The 19,847-nt window shown below is 41.1% G+C and overlaps 1 protein-coding gene across 1 annotated transcript in view; it reads right to left on the bottom strand.

The window, feature by feature from the left end:
• Positions 1-124: 124 nt before the first annotated feature.
• chd4b (chromodomain helicase DNA binding protein 4b) overlaps positions 125-19,847 on the bottom strand; it is a 58,355-nt gene continuing 38,632 nt past the window's right edge. The window contains 13 exon segments of the mRNA XM_034145672.1: positions 125-1,323; positions 3,466-3,661; positions 5,044-5,176; positions 7,789-7,897; positions 8,360-8,539; positions 9,944-10,000; positions 10,240-10,504; positions 10,618-10,703; positions 13,238-13,394; positions 14,229-14,373; positions 16,113-16,246; positions 17,402-17,493; positions 18,948-19,034. Coding sequence (XP_034001563.1) covers positions 1,121-1,323; positions 3,466-3,661; positions 5,044-5,176; positions 7,789-7,897; positions 8,360-8,539; positions 9,944-10,000; positions 10,240-10,504; positions 10,618-10,703; positions 13,238-13,394; positions 14,229-14,373; positions 16,113-16,246; positions 17,402-17,493; positions 18,948-19,034 — 1,844 coding nt within the window. The 3' untranslated portion in view covers positions 125-1,120.

Genomic DNA, 19,847 nt, shown 5'->3' with positions numbered 1-19,847 from the left:
AAGTCCAATTATTATTTAGATATTTCACTAAGACACAAAGTGATGTACCGTCTGCCTGAAATCCCCAGAGCATGCTGCAAAGATGGGTAAATAACACACAGTTCTTTAGAAAGTGAACAAAACGTTGAAAAACTGTGGAATTTTTATTGAAGTTCATAAAAACAAACAGCAATGAAAAAAACAACAAGGTAGTAACCATAATAATAATAGGAATAATAATATTTCGATAATGTAAAACAACTTGACAATATACAGTAAGAAATTAAATTAATCGTTTCTCAAAACCATCCCATGTACCTAAAAGCTGCGGAGATATTGCATGTTCGTATTTCGGGAATCTTACAGGGAGTAAATCTGGGATGCACTGAGGAATGTCGAGGTGCTGGTGGGGGCGTTAGTAGCTGGGATGGGGTCACCTGACGGGGGTGGGGGGGGGCGGTGGAGATTAAGGATAGTGGGTCAAGACGTAGGAGGAGGAAACTGATCTGACTGTGATAGAAATGTGACGTGGTCTTAAATTCGGTGCTTTCTGCAGTAGAGGTGCACATTAAGATGCCCTGTTTCATACATACACACACACTCCCTAGACACACACTCGCATACAGATGATGACAATAAAGTTATCTTGAAAAAAAAAAAGTGTCAAAAATGTTCTAAAAGAAACACAAGAAAATCCCTTGACATTTTGTATGATGCAAAAACAAGTAGAATGCACCAGTAAACTCCAAGCATGCTGCTCCAGTCTTCTTCTTCATGTTACATAACAGTTACTCTCTCACACACACACACACACTCCCTAGACACACAAACACACGTTTGACCCTGCAGTAGAGACAAAGGGCAGGTCGGTGCGGCTGCAGTTCAGTCACAGTGCTCAGGATACAGAAACTCCTGAAATCAACGTAAGAAAATCCCCAAATCAATGTCGAAATCTTGTCGTCTCTGCGTCCAGCGGCTGAAGCTCCTCTGAGTCTGAGGGATGGTTTCTGGGTGAAGAGCGAGAGGACTAACCTGTGCTGTACAAGGTTATTTTTTTTGGGCAGGGGGGCGTCTGCTACATGGTGGTGAGGTGAGGGCAGCTAGCCTCAGTCAGTGAGAGTGAAAGGAGCGATGTGATTGGTCAGCGCTGCACCTGCATCTGCTGCGACGTCTGTGATTGGCTCTGAGCGGAGAGCTCCGGGGCGCGGCTGGCCAATCGGTTGAGGATGTTCCTCTCTGACATCTGAAGCCGCACGGCGACAGGGGGTATCCTGGCGATGGTTGCCGGGAGACGCGTGACGTCGGCCTTCATGTCGCTTAGCAGTTCCTCGAGCTGTTTGAGAACTGGAGAAACAACACGGAGACAAACTGTGAGAAACCCGCTGTCATCTCAATGTATAACTTTTTACAATCTTTAGCAAGTATGTTTTAAAATGACCACATTTCAACGTAAGCTTCAATAAAACCAGCTTGAAACGCCTCCATTGGACTCCTTGGTTTACTTCTATAACATATTGACATCTATGTTACAGTCAGGCTTCTATTGGCTAGCGCTCCAGCACATTGTACATGATAGGCTAAGGGGCGGGACATCTCTAAGCGGTTGACCAATCAAAACAGAGCCGGCCAGCTAACCAATCAGAGCAGACTGGGCTCTGGTTTCAGACAGAGGGTGAAAATACAGGCAGTATGAGCAAAATAAAGAGCTTTCTGAACATTAAAGAATGGAGACATGTCCCAGTAGAGACACAAAATACAAATTACTTTGCATCCTGTGATTTGGATATTACACTAGACCATAATGTGAATCCATCCTAGTAAAAACAGTAATTACGGTCACTACAGCCAAGCAGCATCTCTCCTTCATGTGTTCATTTTGATAATGATTTAAGAAAGGTTGTCGGTAGAAATGCCAATCATTTGGTGTCTGCAGCCTCTCAGAAGTAAGACATGCGTTGCTGTTCTCTGTTTTGTTAATCAACCCAATGGACCTTTCACAGATGATCTAATGATTAAATGAGAACGATGAAGGCAAACCAAACCCTGGTGTTGTGGGACTATAATCTCTTATAACCTCAAAGCTTTACTGCTGGGTGTTTGTAGAGATTATCTCCTGCAGAGGTCATAAATAGCTCTCCTTGTTCAAACATGGAAGATGACCACAATGACGCACCTGACATTTATTGCTGGTCACGTTAGTAGCTATATTTAGATATACTTTATATATAGAAATACATATTTGTATTTCCATTCAGTTGATAGTATCTCAACAGGTCGTGCTGCGTGCACATTGAAACCATGACGGGGAAAAACACTTCCTATTTTTATCCCAATGAAAAGTATATAAATAGATTAAGTGAAGCAGCAACACACAAAAAAATGCATTTACAAAAAGTGAATAACTCAATTACATTATCATCTGCTTGAGAAACACTTGTTTTTGGTCATAATAATCTTGATTGTAGTGATTAATTTCACAAGGACAGAAATGAACACTACAAACAGTTTCCAATTACATCAATACCAAAACAACGAAATATTAAAACTTGCTCAAATCACAAAATGTTCAAATATGAATGGAATAAAAGTGAGCCAGTAAATAGAAGCTGGCCGTTTCATTACTTTATGCTCATGGGATACATATATAAATGTCAATTAGATCGTTATTATAATAATCCTCCTTTTGTAGTGATTAATTTCACTTGGAAAGACATGAGTGCTATAAGCACTACTACCACTACCACTACTACTACTACTACCACTACTAATACTCCCACTACTACTACTACTAGTGCTAAAACTACTACTAATACTACTAATACTCCCACTACTACTACTACTACTACTAGTGCTAAAACTACTACTACCACTACTAATACTCCCACTAATACTACTACTTTTACTACTACTACTACTACTACTTTTACTACTACTACTACTACTACTACCACTAACTAATACTACCACTACTACTAGTGCTAAAACTACTACTACCACTACCACTACTAATACTCCCACTAATACTACTACTTTTACTACTACTACTACTACTACTACTACTACTACTACCACTAACTAATACTACCACTACTACTATTACTACCACTACTACTACTATTAGTGCTAAAACTACTACTACTACTGCTAAAAGTACTACTACTACTACCACTACTACCACTACTATTACTACTACTACTACTATTAGTGCTAAAACTACTACTACTACTACTGCTAAAAGTACTACTACTACCACTACTACTACTACTAGTGCTAAAACTACTACTACTACTACCACTACTATTACTACTACTACAACTACTACTACTATTACTACAACTACTACCACCACCACAATAAAGTTGACTTTGAAAAGCGCTCTATAACTAAAATACATTATCATCAAATCCCACATCTTTTTTATATTTTCCAGGTGCATGTCGACCCCCACTCCACCTTCATATATGTCTGACTCCCCAGGTGTTTTACCTTTATGCAGGACAGCGTTGGCGGGCTTGTTTCCGGCCATGGACTCCTTGCTGAGGTGCTGGTGGGACTCGGCCAGACACTCCACCTCACTGAAGCGGGTGTTCAGAGCCATGGAGGGGTGGGCCGTGTCCTCCGCCATGTTCAGGTACGCAGCGCGGCGCAGCTGCTCCTCGATCACCAGCGCCTGCTCCAACAACTGAACCAGGAACACAGAGAGAAGACATGAGCATGACGGGAAAGAATATGAATTAACAACAGACAGAATCACACTCTCTCACAGGGGACGACCACTGCTACTACAACTACTACTACTACTACTACTACTACTGCTTATACAAGTACTAGTGCTACTACTGCTACTACAACTACTACTACTAGTGCTTATACTACCACTACTGCTACTACAACTACTACTACTAGTGCTTATACTACCACTACTACTACTGCTACTACAACTACTACTACTACTGCTTATACTAGTACTAGTGCTACTACTGCTACTACTACTAAAACTACTACTAGTGCTTATACTACCACTACTACTACTGCTACTACAACTACTACTACTACTGCTTATACTAGTACTAGTGCTACTACTGCTACTACTACTAAAACTACTACTAGTGCTTATACTACTACTACTACTACTGCTGCTTATACAAGTACTAGTGCTACTACTGCTACTACAACTACTACTAGTGCTTATACTACCACTACTACTACTGCTACTACAACTACTACTACTACTACTGCTTATACTAGTACTAGTGCTACTACTGCTACTACTACTAGTGCTTATACTACCACTACTGCTACTACTACTAGTGCTAAAACTAGTACTACTACTACTACTAGTAGTGTTACTACCACTACCACTACTACTAGTGCTACTACTACTGCTACTACTACTAGTGCTAAAACTACTACTACTAGTGCTAAAACTACTACTAGTGTTACTACCACTACTACCACTACTGCTTATACTACTGCTACTACTACTACTACTACTACTAGTGCTAAAACTACTACTACTACTAGTGCTAAAACTACTACCACTACAACTACTACTACTAGTGCTTATACTAGTGCTACTACTACTGCTACTATTACTACTAGTGCTATAGTGCTAATAATAGTGCTAAAACTACTACTACTAGTGTTACTACCACTACTACCACTACTACTACTACTACTACTACTAGTGCTAATAATAGTGCTAAAACTACTACTACTAGTGCTAAAACTACTACTACTACCACTACTAGTGCTACTACTACTGCTAGTGCTACTACTACTGCTGCTACCACTATTACTACTTCTACTACTACTACTACTACTATTACTATTACCACTACTACCATTACCACCACTACTACTAATAATAATAATACTAGCTACTACTACTACTACTTATATTACCACTACTACTGAAATGATATAATCTAACACAAATCCAGACAGATTTAGAGGTGGATTTGATGAGATTGCTAGACAAATGGGGCTAGAGTATTTCCTCATAATACTTCCCCTTGCTCCGGTGAATAATAAACATGATAGTGGTGGGCGGTCTCGGCTCACCTTGAATCTGCGGGCCAGGAACTTGTTTTTGATCTCCAGGAAGTTTCCTCTGCTCATCTCCCCTTTGAACGGCTCGTTGAGGATGGCGAACCTGACGTCGTTCTGAACGTCCTGCCAGCGAGCGTAGCCGTGACTGAGAGACCGAGGTCAAGTGTAATAACATTAATGTTTTATGAGGGGTCGTATTATCAGATACTCAAGCAGGTTAAAGGAAGTGATATGGGGCAGCTACACAATATTATTTTGAGTAACAACCGGCCAATATCCTGATTTGATGACAGCATGGTCGATAAAATACCATTTATAATCCAGAAAGCATAGGGTTTGTTTGTTTGTTTGTAGCCTTTATTTATCCAGGTTAAAAAAATCCCATTGAGATCAACGATCTCTTTTACAAGTGAGACCTGCGGCACATTTAGTTACACATATAAAAACAAACAGAAAACAAAAGGACATCACAACATAATTACAGGGGTATACATTAGCAACCTATTTACATTTACAGGTATCTAATAACATTTCATCCAGCCGTGCTTTAAAACGATGCAAGGGAATCAAAATGCTCAGTTTCAATATTTTTTGCATAGTGTTCCAAGCTAGAGGAGCAGCGCACATAAAAGCTTTAGCACCTAAAACAGTCCTAGCACTTGGTACATGTAATAAAAACACATCCTGTGATCTCAGGCAATAGCTACTTGCCACTGTCCGTGAGATCAAGGAGCAGATATAAGAAGGTAGTTTACCCAACATAGCTTTATAGATGAATATGTACCAATGACTCAGCCTCCGACCAGTAAGTGAAGGCAGACCTGCCTTGGCATACAGGGTACAGTGATGAGTAAGTGCTTTACAGTTAGTAACAAATCTCAGAGCACTGTGATAGGCGGCATCTAACCTTTCCAGGCAATGGGCAGATGCATTCATATATATCAAATCACCATAGTCTAGCACAGGTAAAAAGGTCACAGTGACTAGCCTTTTCCTGGCTTCAAAAGAGAAACAGGACTTGTTTCTAAGAAAGGAAACCTAGTCTAACCCTCAGCTTTTTAAGCAGATTAGTGACCTGAAGTTTAAAAGTAAGACAATCATCAAGCCAGATACCAAGGTATTTATAATAGCTAACCACTTGGAGTACTAGTCCTTGCATAGTCACAATATCCAAAGCAGTCTCTGGAGTCTTTTTAGCTTTTGAAAAGAGCATTACTTTGGTTTTCTCAACATTTAAAAGAAGCTTTAGTTCAGAGAGCTGAGTCTGAATAATGTTAAAAATAGCCTGTAATTTAACAACCGCCTCCTTAATCGAGGGACCTGCACAGTACATCACGGTGTCATCCGCATAAAAATGCAAAGTAGCTTCATCCACATTTTCACCTAAACTATTGATGTAGATGGAGAATAAAAGTGGACCTAAAACAGAACCTTGAGGAACACCATTAGCAATGTTCAACCACTCAGAAGACAGCCCATCAAAGTGAACACATTGGGACCTTTCAGAGAGGTAGTTCACAAACCACCCCACTGCATGGCTGGATAAGCCAATACTGAGTAGCCTCTGCTTTAAGATGCGATGATCGACGGTATCAAACGCTTTGGAAAGGTCAATAAATAGAGCTGCACAACTCTGCTTATTATCCAAAATACTTGTAATGTCATTCACCACTTTCATTGTGGCAGTGATGGTGCTATGTTGCTTTCTGAAGCCTGACTGATGTTTAGACAGGATGTCATTGTTACATAAAAACTCCTTTACCTGTTCACTCACTAGGCGTTCAAGAACCTTAGCCAGAACTGACAATTTCGAGATTGGCCTATAGTTATTTAAAACAGTTGCCTCCCCTCCTTTTAGTAGTGGCAGGACATAAGCTGACTTCCATACTTTAGGAATTGTGTTTGTGCTGAGGGAGAGGTTAAAAAGAGTAGTGAGAGGTGGAGCAATAAAATCTGCAGCTATCTTTAAAAAGAAAGGTTCTACGTTGTCCGGGCCAGCCGGTTTCTTAGGATCTAACTTAGATAAAGCTTAGGGTAGAGCCCAAGATGCTCCTGTACATTTACATTTTTTGCCAAGCCAGTTTTAAGGAAACCAACAAAAATGTACTGTTCTATTATAGTAGTTCTATAGAAAACCAGGTGATTATTGATGTATAAGAAGATAAGGGATGTACCCGTTGGATTACATAAGAAATCGTCATTCTTAAAGGTCACCTATTATGCAAAATCTACTTGTTCATGTCTCTTCTACATCAACATGTGTCCCCTCTTCTTCATGTCTCTTCTACATCAACATGTGTCCCCTCTGTGGAAAGAGATTCTGAAAGTTTCAGGAACAAAGATTCTCTCTCTTTTTGTCCTGATCCATTTCTATAAAAACCTGTCTGAAAATGAGCTGATCAGATTTTGGCCACTTTATGATGTCATAACGATGTGTTGGCTTGTGTAACCATTAGCCAATCAGCAACCAAGGTAACACCCCCCCCCCCCCCCTTATCACCTGAATCTCCTCCTAGAGCACCATTGTGTTCTCTCAGAGGGGTGTGGGGAGGGGCTCCTTATTTTCATCTAAAGTAACAGACAGAGAATCAGCACTTTTGAAACAGGGCTGAAACAGAGGGGATTATGGGATGCTGCTATGATCTGTTTGGTGTTTCAGCCAATCAGAGACATGTTCTGTATATATCTGAGACCTGGAATATATTGATGGAAAACAGTATAATAGGGGACCCTTAAATGGTCCATTTGAAAGGATACTGTATTATTCCAGCCAGCAGCCAGTAGTCGTGGCGGCGATGCCAAATCTCGAAGGTCTTCTTGGTGACGGTGGCCGCTCGCTCCTCATTCTGCCACAGAGAGTGAAGCTCTGTAAGGGAGGGAAGAGAGGTCAGAAACAGAAACTAGAGAGAAGGAAAATAGTGGTGTGTGTGTGTGTGTGTCGTGGCTTTTTTAATCCGTTTCTACATTTAATAGCCATTTTCCGATCGTTTTAGCGTTGAATCACATCAGATTTATTCTTTGATCAAGGCTGCATACAAACATGAAGACAAACTTCCTCGCTTCAAAGTAACTAAAAGTTCTCCGTATCAAAAAAGAACACGGTCAAAAGACTATACCGCCTACCGTCTAATCACAAACTCAGCTGCCATTGTCATGTCATATATAGACATACACGACACGTCATACCCGACAGCGCACATTTGACAGCAAATAAGTGAGACTAACCCTAACGCCTTATATTATATTAATAAGACAAACATTCAAACCATAATGATGAAAGGAAAATGGCTCTAACAGTGTGTGTGTGTGTGTGTGTGTGTGTGTGTACCTGTGAATCCTCCGTCAGCGATGTTGAACATGAACCTCTGCTTGGTGGCTTTCTTCTTCTCCTCGACGACGTTCACCACGGCAGCAGCAGCAGCTGCTGTTGCTACCTCTCTGCCGTTCTCTCCGTTCTGCAGTTTGCCCGACTCGTCTGTTTTCACGGCGTCCTTATCCTCCTTTTGCTCTGCGAGAAGAAACAGAAACATCTCAGTATCATCGTTCCTTCAGACATTACAAAATGAACCGCAATCATGTTTTTTTAAAGCACAATTCTTTCATTTTTTAACCCTTAGATGCATAAGTGGGTCTTCTTGGACCCGGTGAGGTGGGTTTCTTGAAGTATCTTTGTAATTACATTTTTTTATCATTTCATATTCCAGCTATTCCTCAAAAAACATGTTTTGGATATCATGCCATTCAAAATTTTAAATTTAAATTTTAAGAAATTGTAGTTTTTGTATTACTACCCCAAGCTTCCATAAGTGGGTCTAAAATGACCCGCATGCATTTCCTATGGGATCCTCTGGGAACCTTTGATTCTTATCACCTGTTGCTGTCAGGAATACATTCACTGTGGACCACACAGACGACATCACAAGTGACACCTCTCAGGAAGATTATTTTACACAGCCAGATCTGATACCTGTCAGTATAATAATAATAATAATAATAATAATAATAATACATTATATTTTTATAGGGCTTTTCAAGGACTCAAAATCGCTTTACAATATAAGGGAAGGTTAGGGTGGGGGGTATAGGACTATCAAACTTGATCAACCGGCATGGATTGATGGGGGGTGGGCTATGAGTAGACAAGAGGAGAAGAGATGAGTTTTGAAAAGGGACTGGAATACTGTGAGGGTCTCAGAATAGCGGAGATCTTTGCATCGATATGTTCAAAACGTTTTTTTTCAAAATGTAAAAAATGTCTAAAATTATAAATAGTGAAAAATGTAATATCAAATATTTCTAGTGTGAACCAAAATATAATACTAAATATTATACAAGTGATTTTTCTTAACCAAAATGACAAAAATTGCATAAAAACACATATTATTCTAATACGGGTCCTTTTTGACCCCCTTATGGAAGAGGGTCCAGTCACTCGGGCATCTAAGGGTTAAGGACGATCAAGATGATTGGTCAGTAGTATGCGTGTTAAGGATCGGACAGACATCTCACTGACATCACACCGTCAAATTACAGTATCAACACCGCTTGACTTTAAATAGTTTCAAAAGTTAGTGCTTGTAAAATGCACAAATGTCGTTTTGTAATTCACACGCTTATTTTTTCCTTGTACGATGTGAGGGTCTCAGGACAGAGGGTGTCGTATTGTCATACTGATATTCTGTACAAACTGTGAAGTCCACCGAGACAAATGTAACATTTTTGATATTGGGCTATATAAATAAACATTGATTGATTATTTAATTTTCGAATAACAGACAAAAGAATCAAGGAAGAGAGCGGAGTCTGAGTATGTATGTACAATTGACATGCACAAAAACCTATATAACTCACTGAGTAGTTTTAGCACCCCCACAATATGTCCTGTGTAGAGTGTGTGTTTGTTGACATGTACCTTTCTTCTCCTCTGTCGGCGAGCTGGTGTCCATCTTCTCATCTTTCCCCTCCTCAGCTGAAACAACAAAAGCACCGTTAGATAATGCAAAGGGGAAAAAGGCACAATGGAAAAGTGGTTGTATGTGTTTTGCATTTTACTGTAGTTGTATATTTGTGGTGTATTTGTACTTCAAAGCTATATATTTCAACTACACATGTAAAAGCACAACTAGGGACAAGAAGGGAACACGTGCTCTCTGTACATATGTTAGATAACATCGCCCTGATCAAATCATTTAACTTCAGTTGCCTCACCTTTAGACTTGTCCTCCTCTGACTCAGTCTTCCCCTCCGAACTTTCACCCTTGACCTCAGCGGGAGTGTCCTTCTCCGTCTCCAAAGTCTTCTCGTTCTCTGCTTTCTCCTTACTCGTGTCCTCCGTCTCCTTCTCCTTCTCCTTCTCCTTTTCTTCGTCTCCATTTCCTGTCTCCTTCTCCTCCTTCCCCGCGGCCGAGTCTACCTCCTCTCCTTTCTTTTCGACGACGGGGGACTTTTCAGACTCATCAGGGATTTCAATAATCTAGAGAAGTAGAACGTTCCAGTTAGCAACATGTGCGTTTGTTGTTGCTCAAATCTTATGAGACTGTTCTGAAAACAAAGGGAGGATGATTTGGATCTGAAATCTGAACTCACCTCTGAATCGTCTGCCTTCTTCGCTCCTTTGCCGTCCTCGACTTCCTTCTTCACGTCTTCCTTGTCCTCAGACTTCGACAAATCTTCTGACAAGAAATATTAAAAGGTCAGGAGGTCAACAACACAAGGTTCAAGGTTCAAGGTTCTTTATTGTCAAACTAACATAGCTACAGAGTAATTATGTCGTTGAAAATCTTATGTCACAGGTTTCTCCAACAATGCAACATAATAGTAAACAGATAGTAAAAGTAATACAAAAAGAAAAATAATTCTAAAATAAAGTGAGTATGTGGAATAGTGCAGTACGATGCTATGCAGAGATAGAAACTCATTTAACTAATGTAACACGTTGTGACGGCCACACATTGATTTAAGGTGTTTTTTCTAAACTGTAGTGGCAGGGGGAAAGGTTTAAGGCATGTTGATTATCATGAAATGAACTATGATACATGTATAATATCCTCGCAACTGCAGTTGTTAATGTCCACTGTTATGTACGGTTTGAGGGTGTGTGGGTCATTAAGCCTCATCTGCATATCCACCTGTCGCGGCGCGCCCAGGGGCTTTTTAGTGGGCGCGTCACCGGGATGCCAGGGGTTGGTTCTCACGGGAGGAGGAAGTGTGTGTGTGTGGCGAATGCGGGTATTCAGAGGGATATTTAAGTTTCCTCAGCATGTGTATATATACAACGGGGAAGTAACTGAATGTGGATATTGCATCGACCGACCGCGAAGCACGTCTCTGTGGAGAGGACACGCACAGATAGAGAGGTTCTCTCCAACACAGGGTGAGATCGATCCTTCGTGCCACGCCGATCATCGTGTTTTCTGTGGATTATAGCCAGGGGTGCACACAACTTTCTCAGTGAGGGGGGGGGGGGGGGTGGTAGTGGAGTACAGAGCTCCGTGACCGCAGAGCGTGTGAACGTTGTGATCAGCTGTACAGACAGACGTTAACAGCAGCCCCGTCTGTGCACACGGAGACCGACTCTGTCGTCCGGTGATCTAACCGCCTTCTGGAAAAGCTTCACAAGTACGTCGGTACGCAAATGCGCTTTGTGACACAAGTGACGGTACGCATTTCAGATTGTTGCCGCGCATGCGTACCTGTTATGTGCACCCCTGATTATAGCCTAAATAGGCCTACAAACATTTCCGTTTTTTGCTGCCGACGGGCGCAGGAGGGAGCAACAGCTTTTTTTTGTCAATGAACTATAGTGGCCTGGATTAGGGAGTAAAGACAATTTTGGTTTATCGCCGAGCGGACTTTTTGTTGAGTTTTGTTTGGCTGGAAAACTGTCAATATAATTGAATAACGTATAAAACCTGTCTTTGTTTGGTGAATGTGTGGATATAGACTGTAGTAAATACACTTCCGTGCGGACTATTTTGTGGAAAGAGTAACGTTTCCGTTTTGCTTTTATGTTATTATTTCATATCAAGAACCCCGTGTGCGTTTATTTAACACAACTATTTTTGATAGTTGATCGTGACCTGAACGAGTTGGCTGAAGGTTGAATAAGTGAAAAAACTGTCTCTTACTTTCTTGTTTTTTTGGCTGTCAGCTGACAAGTCTAAATATTGTGTTTAAGCGTGAACAAAGACCAACTGATACCTAACATAATATCTCACAACTTCCAACATACTTAGGGTTGTGACTTAAAACGTTTACTTCACATTAAGTTTCCCTTTGGGTAAAACTTGAGGTAAAGCGTGCGGTGCTGAGGTTAGTGCTGAGAGGAAATGGAAATGCATGTCATCTGTGAAAGGATCCCCTTAAAGACAACATGTTACAGCATACTGTAATGGCTCTCACTGCATGAGAAATGTTAAGAGGCAGTTTGTGGAAGTATGTATTGGTACTTTATAAGTATTTTTGAATCTATTCTGTGGATTTAATTTTGTTTTTCTTTTAGAAGCCTTAAATCAGCGTTGGCTGCAAACACTTAATCATGTGCACAGAATGAACCGGCTGAGAGTATTATTTATAATTATTTGATGCATGTACTACATTGTACATGTTTATACTTGAACTGCTAAAGCGTTTATAAATATATGTTATTATATATTTTTTTCTATATTTAACTTCTTATTTTTATTTAAATATTGTTTTGTGTGTGTGTGTGTGTACCTGGCACAGGAGTGTTGGGCTGACTATGTGTGAACTCGGTTCCAGGTGAGAACCGATAAGAAAATGCTGGGTACCGGGTACCCATAAAAAGTACACAATTTCGGTTCTGCTTAACGGTTCCTAAACGCGGTAGACCCGGTGGAATAGCCAGGGTAACCAGGGGCGGACGGGCCATCTGTGTGTTCTGGAGAATCACAGAACGTCCGGTCGTCAGCGGGCCGTTTGGCGGCTGGCTCGGTTCGCGGACGGCCGGCACCGCCCTTGATCATTTGACCTCTTTCTTTTACAATTTTGGGGAAATCGAAACGGGCAATCGATAAGAACCAGAATCGATAAGAATCGGAATCGATACATTTCAGACGATACCCATCCCTAGACAGGAGTGTTGGGGGGGTGTGTGTGTGTGTGTGTGTGTGTGTGTGTGTGTGTTGTGTGTGTGTGTGTGTGTGTGTGTGTGTGTGTGTGTGTGTGTGTGTGTGTGTGTGTGTACCTGGGACAGGAGTGTTGGGCTGTGTGTCTGCAGGAGTTCCAGATGAGGGGGTCTTTGAATCTTCTCCAGCAGCTAAAGCCGCAGCTCTTTTGTTTTCCTCCAGCTCGGCCATCCAGGGCATCGACCACTGACCGTTCACATGCTCAAACTCCTGCACCTGGACATCAGAGAGGGGGGGAAGTAGCTGAGTACAAATACTTCGTTACTGTTCTTAAGTACATGTTTCTGATATCAGTACTTTACTCCACTACTTATTTTTCTGATGACTTTCTACTTCTTACATTTCTAACACAAATACCTGTACTTTCTACTTCTTACATTTTGAACACAAATACCTGTACTTTCTACTTCTTACATGTTGAACACAAATACCTGTACTTTCTACTTCTTACATGTTGAACACAAATACCTGTACTTTCTACTTCTTACATTTTGAACACAAATACCTGTACTTTCTACTTCTTACATTTTGAACTCAAATACCTGTACTTTCTACTTCTCACATTTTCCAAACAGGCTGGTTCCTTTAGTTTGAATGTGTGTTTGGTGGCGTGATCATTATTATTTAGAGTAATTGCGTGCCTATTGATTTGAACACGATCCGTGTATCCATCATTTCCTGGTCTTCTCTAAAGAAGAGGGACCAATGAAAACGTTGTCATGTTGCCGTTGTTCAGCATGGAAACATTCATTAGCTAACAATGACATTATTGTTCTATTAATATAAAGGGAGGTCAGGTACTCTTTAAAACAGCTGCTAGTTATGGGTACTTTTTACTGAAGTACATTTCAAAGCCCTCTTTACTTTTACTTGAGTAAAGAACTTTAGTCAGTACTTCTACTTTTACCAGAGTATTTTCAAACACCAGTATCTGTACTTCTACTTGAGTAAAATATGTGTGTACTTTTGCCATCTCTGCCACAAAGTCAGGAATTAAACACTCAAACTATCTACACATGTTCTCCTGATACTCGGACTGGGACTCCATACCTTTTTCCTGATGAGGGACATCACCCCTATGCGTGTGAGCACGTGTTGCCTCGACAGACCCTCCCGAGGGACGCCGTCTGCAAACGTCTCGGCTCCGTCAGCGCCCGGCTCACACAGGTGACGCATGAACAGAGACACGTAGGCCCTGCGGACACAAAGGAGGTGGAAGGATGTCACGGAGAATACGTTTAGATAATGTCAGAGATGTGCACAAATAAAACACTTTAATCAAGATGATAGAAATACTCAATTGTGTTAAGATGCTTCGAGGGCAAACTGCTCCTCCAAGTAGGTTTAGAAACGGAGGAAGAGCTGACATATTTTCACATATAACTCAGTGAACAAAGGGTTTATTTCAAGCAAACCAGAGTGAGTGATTGTTAGGAGAGGAAAGAATAACCATTAAAAGTTTTCGTTTGTTTTATTTTGTTGTTTTGTTAAATGCGTCTGCCTTGGCATTTGATGCTAACTTTAAAAGCTCCCCTATTATACTGTTTCTCATCAATATATTACAGGTCTCAGATATATACAGAACATGTCTCTGATTGGCTGAACCAAACAGATCATTGCAGCATCCCATAATCCCCTCTGTTTCAGCCCTGTTTCCAAAGTGCTGATTCTCTGTCTGTTACTTTAGATGAAAATAAGGAGCCCCTCCCCACACCCCTCAGAGATATTTGGTTACAAAGAACTCAATGGTGCTCTAGGAGGAGATTCAGGTGAAAAGGTGGGGGGGGGGGGTTACCTTGGTTGGTGATTGGCTAATGGTTACACAAGACAACACATCGTTATGACATCATAAAGTGGCCAAAATCTGATCAGCTCATTTTCAGACAGGTTTTTATAGAAATGGATCAGGACAAAAAGAGAGAGAATCTTTGTTCCTGAAACTTTCAGAGTCTCTTTACACAGAGGGGACACATGTTGATGAAGAAGAGACATGAAGAAGAGGGGACACATGTTGATGAAGAAGAGACATGAAGAAGAGAGGACACATGTTGATGTAGAAGAGACATGAAGAAGAGGGGACACATGTTGATGTAGAAGAGACATGAAGAAGAGGGGACACATGTTGATGTAGAAGAGACATGAAGAAGAGGGGACACATGTTGATGTAGAAGAGACATGGAGAAGAGGGGACACATGTTGATGTAGAAGAGACATGGAGAAGAGGGGACACATGTTGATGTAGAAGAGACATGAAGAAGAGGGGACACATGTTGATGTAGAAGAGACATGAAGAAGAGGGGACACATGTTGATGTAGAAGAGACATGAAGAAGAGGGGACACATGTTGATGTAGAAGAGACATGGAGAAGAGGGGACACATGTTGATGTAGAAGAGACATGGAGAAGAGGGGACACATGTTGATGTAGAAGAGACATGGAGAAGAGGGGACACATGTTGATGTAGAAGAGACATGAAGAAGAGGGGACACATGTTGATGTAGAAGAGACATGGAGAAGAGGGGACACATGTTGATGTAGAAGAGACATGGAGAAGAGGGGACACATGTTGATGTAGAAGAGACATGAAGAAGAGGGGACACATGTTGATGTAGAAGAGACATGAAGAAGAGGGGACACATGTTGATGTAGAAGAGACATGGAGAAGAGGGGACACATGTTGATGTAGAAGAGACATGGAGAAGAGGGGACACATGTTGATGTAGAAGAGACATGAAGAAGAGGGGACACATGTTGATGTAGAAGAGACATGGAGAAGAGGGGACACATGTTGATGTAGAAGAGACATGGAGAAGAGGGGACACATGTTGATGTAGAAGAGACATGGAGAAGAGGGGACACATGTTGATGTAGAAGAGACGTGAAAAAGTGGATTTTGTATAATAGGTGACACGCCAAAGAAGTATTGACACTCACTTGAATTCCTTCTCAGATTTCCCTCGCAGGTCCCTGACCAGCCACTGGTTGGTGAAGGCGTCCTGCGGAGGCATCCCATAACGCATCACTGCGTTCAGGAACGCCTTCCTCTGGCGAGCATTGAAGCCCAAAACCTGGCAGGTGATAAAGAAATCCAGATGTTTAAAACTGTCTGCACAATCTGCTTTTTCATTTACGACCATCAAACACTGGGATATGCTTTGAGCTGAGTTCAAAACATGCTTTCACTCGTATTCACATGGATATTGAGCAATCAGTATATATATATATATAATATTATAGCAGCACTGATAAATGTGCTGGTATTTCTATTTTATACATCTGTACTCCAATCTGACTTGTATAATTGTTAATGTGATATATTGTTATATGCGTACCTGCCACAGGACGGCATATAGAAATTAGCTAATAGCTTATAATAATCTGGCATAAACTATTCTCTTTTATTAAATCTGTTTATATGTACATTTTAACTCTTGTTTAAATTTACATTTAATGCATATCATTTTTGTTATTTCTATTAATACTATTGTTGGGGAATAATTTGCCCTGCATGTCATCCTTCGCCCTCTGACGCAGCTGACCAACCTTGAGCAGCCGTTATCTCCCTTAAGGAGGGGCTGCCCTAGCAAGTTGTTGTTGTTACCAGTTTGTGACCGGGCAACTGTCGGTCAGAGATAGTTATTGTTGTGGGACACCTGGAACACATCCTTCTCGGGGCGTAGATGACCCCGAGCCATAAGTGACAACAACTGTGATTCAGTGTCCCTCAGCTGTTCAGTCTATCTATTGAAGAATGTTGATCATTACACTCTGAACTAGTTCAAACCTGGAGCTACAGGAGGGGTCTTCAGAATTGATTGTGGCATCTCAACCGTGTGGTCAGACCGTGGCCCGTGACATGTCTTGTGAAATAAACCGTCAATGTTTGCCATCAAAGCTCCAGCTCTCCATCGTGTCTCTCTTTGAGTCCTGACTCCAATTGCTTCAGAAGTTTCCCCCACAACTATTACTACATGTTTATTCGTATTTAATTGTATTTGTATTCTTATTATCCTATGTGTACCTACTATCTGTGTTAGTGTCTTATTCTGTTGCTGCTACAACACCTGCATTTCCCTAATGGAATCAATAAAGGTCCATCTTATCCTATCTTATTTTTTATGAATGGTATTAATTCCAAAAACGACATAAAAATAACAATTAATACCAAAAATTGGGGTTAAAGAAAAGACACGTTCGAGGCATTTCTGTTCTTGATGTCTTACCTCGATGTTCCCTCCGACCCGGGCCAGCAGCGGAGGCAGAGGTTTGTCTCGATCGTTCCTCAGCCCTTTGCGGTTCGGTCTGCGGGCGTTAGCTAAAACGAATAGAGCGTTAGTGTATACAAGATCCAATGCACAGTCACATTCAACTCAAGGTGAATTTTGAAGAATGATGGTGTGTCTTCTTAACGTCCTAAAGCTGCTCTCCACTCACGGCTCTTCTCTGATGCTGATGCTGCTCTCTCTCTCTCTCTCTCTCTCTCTCTTTGCACATCTACATTCAACACTTTCAGAACATTTAAAACTAAAAGCAGTGTTGTGGTGTACTTCATTTAATGCAATTGATGCAACAGAGCCATAATTGAATACAACAATCCATACAAAACATGTACATATTGGTTCACAGTTAAGTCATTTATAAAAATAAATAATGCTGTATAAGAGAACAACTGCATGAAACACTCCTTTAATTTACTTTTGCTGTCCTTTCCCTATTTCTTTTTTTTTCTTCCCTTTTCCTCCTTTCTCCTTTTCTGTCTTGCTTTCCTTGATGACGCAGAAACCCCTGCTGTTTTTTGAGCGGTCGTAGAGGTGGTCAATGAGGATATCATAGCTGTTGTCTGAATCTACATCTGTGGAGGCGGTTCGAAGGATGTTAGTGGGAGAATGTCTCAAAGGGACAAATCGTAAACTCAAATTACGACTCCATATGTCTTAAACGGAACATCGGTAACATCATATGAAGAGTAAAACCCCTGAACCACAGAACAGGGGTTCGTTAAAAGACATGTGGTTGTTTTTTTTATTGATAAAATGTCACTATTTATCACTGGAACTGTAACAAAAATATATAGAAATTATCGTTGGATGGCCAAATTGTCCGATGACATGTCCTGGTAATGCAGATCAGGGGTGACCAAGGAACTTCTCTCAGGACAAAGAATACTAGGAAGATGAAAGTCACGGGAGGGGGCAGGGAAAAGGGGGCCAAAAGGAGGGGGAAAGGGGGGAAAGCCTGGAGCCGAGACAGGAAAGGAAGGAGGGGCGCCGGCAGCACAAAGGGAGAGAGCCTAGGCAGGAGGCGTCAACAGCGACAGCACAAACAGGAGAAGAACGGGAACGGAACCGCAGGCGGGGGGAGTTGGGGGACACACATCACACACACACCACACACACATCACACCACACACCCACACACACACACACACCCCACACACACACACACTACACACACGACACACACACACCACCCAACACACACACACACACACACACCACACACACACACACACACACACACACACACAGCACACACACACACACACACACACACACACACACACACCACACACAACACAACACCACACACACACACACACACACACACACACACACCCCCACCAGCACTATCCCACACACACACACACACACACCACACACCACACACACACACACACTACCACACACACCACACCACAGCACACACACACACACACACACACACACACACACACACACACACACACACACACACACACACAAGTTTTACCTTCGCTCCTTTCGTCAAAGTCTTCGTCACCTTCCTCCGAGGCCACAGAGTAATCTGATTGGTTGTCAGACTGATCCTCCTGCCAGTCTAAAGAGAGGAAAGGCAATTCAATTTTAAAAAGTACAAAACTATTCCCTGTGTGGACGGACTGATTTACTGATAGACAAGAACATTAAACTACTCATGGAGCAGCAGCCTACTTTATCAAATCAACTCTAACGCCCCCTTCACAGGTAATCAATAGTGTAACACATACTTAATACAAACAAAAGTCAATAAAAACAAGAATAAAATAGTGAAATAAGAATAAATACATGACAATTAAAAGAAAAATGTATTGAATTGTTAGTCAACTAGGCTCTCAACCAGGAGAGGGAGCTACTGCTTCTCAGTTTCTGTCAATATATTATCAAATTAATATTGGTCATGGGTTTGGTGGATTTAGTGGTTTGACAAAGTATTCATAAGTCTTCTGCAACCCTGAATTCATTTAGCCAAAGTGGACAAGAGACTGCAGCATTATTACAATAATTGATATCACTCTATGTTCAAGACCTTCATAGTTCCCTTTTATGGGACCGTCCCCTTATTAAAAAGACCGTTTTTAAGCATGCTTGATCTAAAATATAACCTTCTAAATAAAACACAACCAACATGTTTCTATACCAAATCTACATATAGCTAATAACACAGATCAGGGCTGGACAATCTGGGGGGGAAAATGATTTGGGATTGTTTTTTACTTATATTGCAAATGCGATATGTTTTTTGAAACATCACTCAAATTATGATTGGGTGTCATTTTCGAAGAGGATCCATACCAAACAGGGAGTTTTTTTATTAAATCTGTAGAATACCAGGAGTTCTCATTTAATTGAGATTTCATATATTTCAAATACT

This window comes from Trematomus bernacchii, unplaced genomic scaffold, assembly GCF_902827165.1.
Source record: "Trematomus bernacchii unplaced genomic scaffold, fTreBer1.1, whole genome shotgun sequence".
Lineage (NCBI taxonomy): Eukaryota > Metazoa > Chordata > Actinopteri > Perciformes > Nototheniidae > Trematomus > Trematomus bernacchii.
The sequence above is the reverse complement of the archived record's forward strand: the minus strand, read 5'-3'. Positions and strand labels throughout refer to the sequence as shown.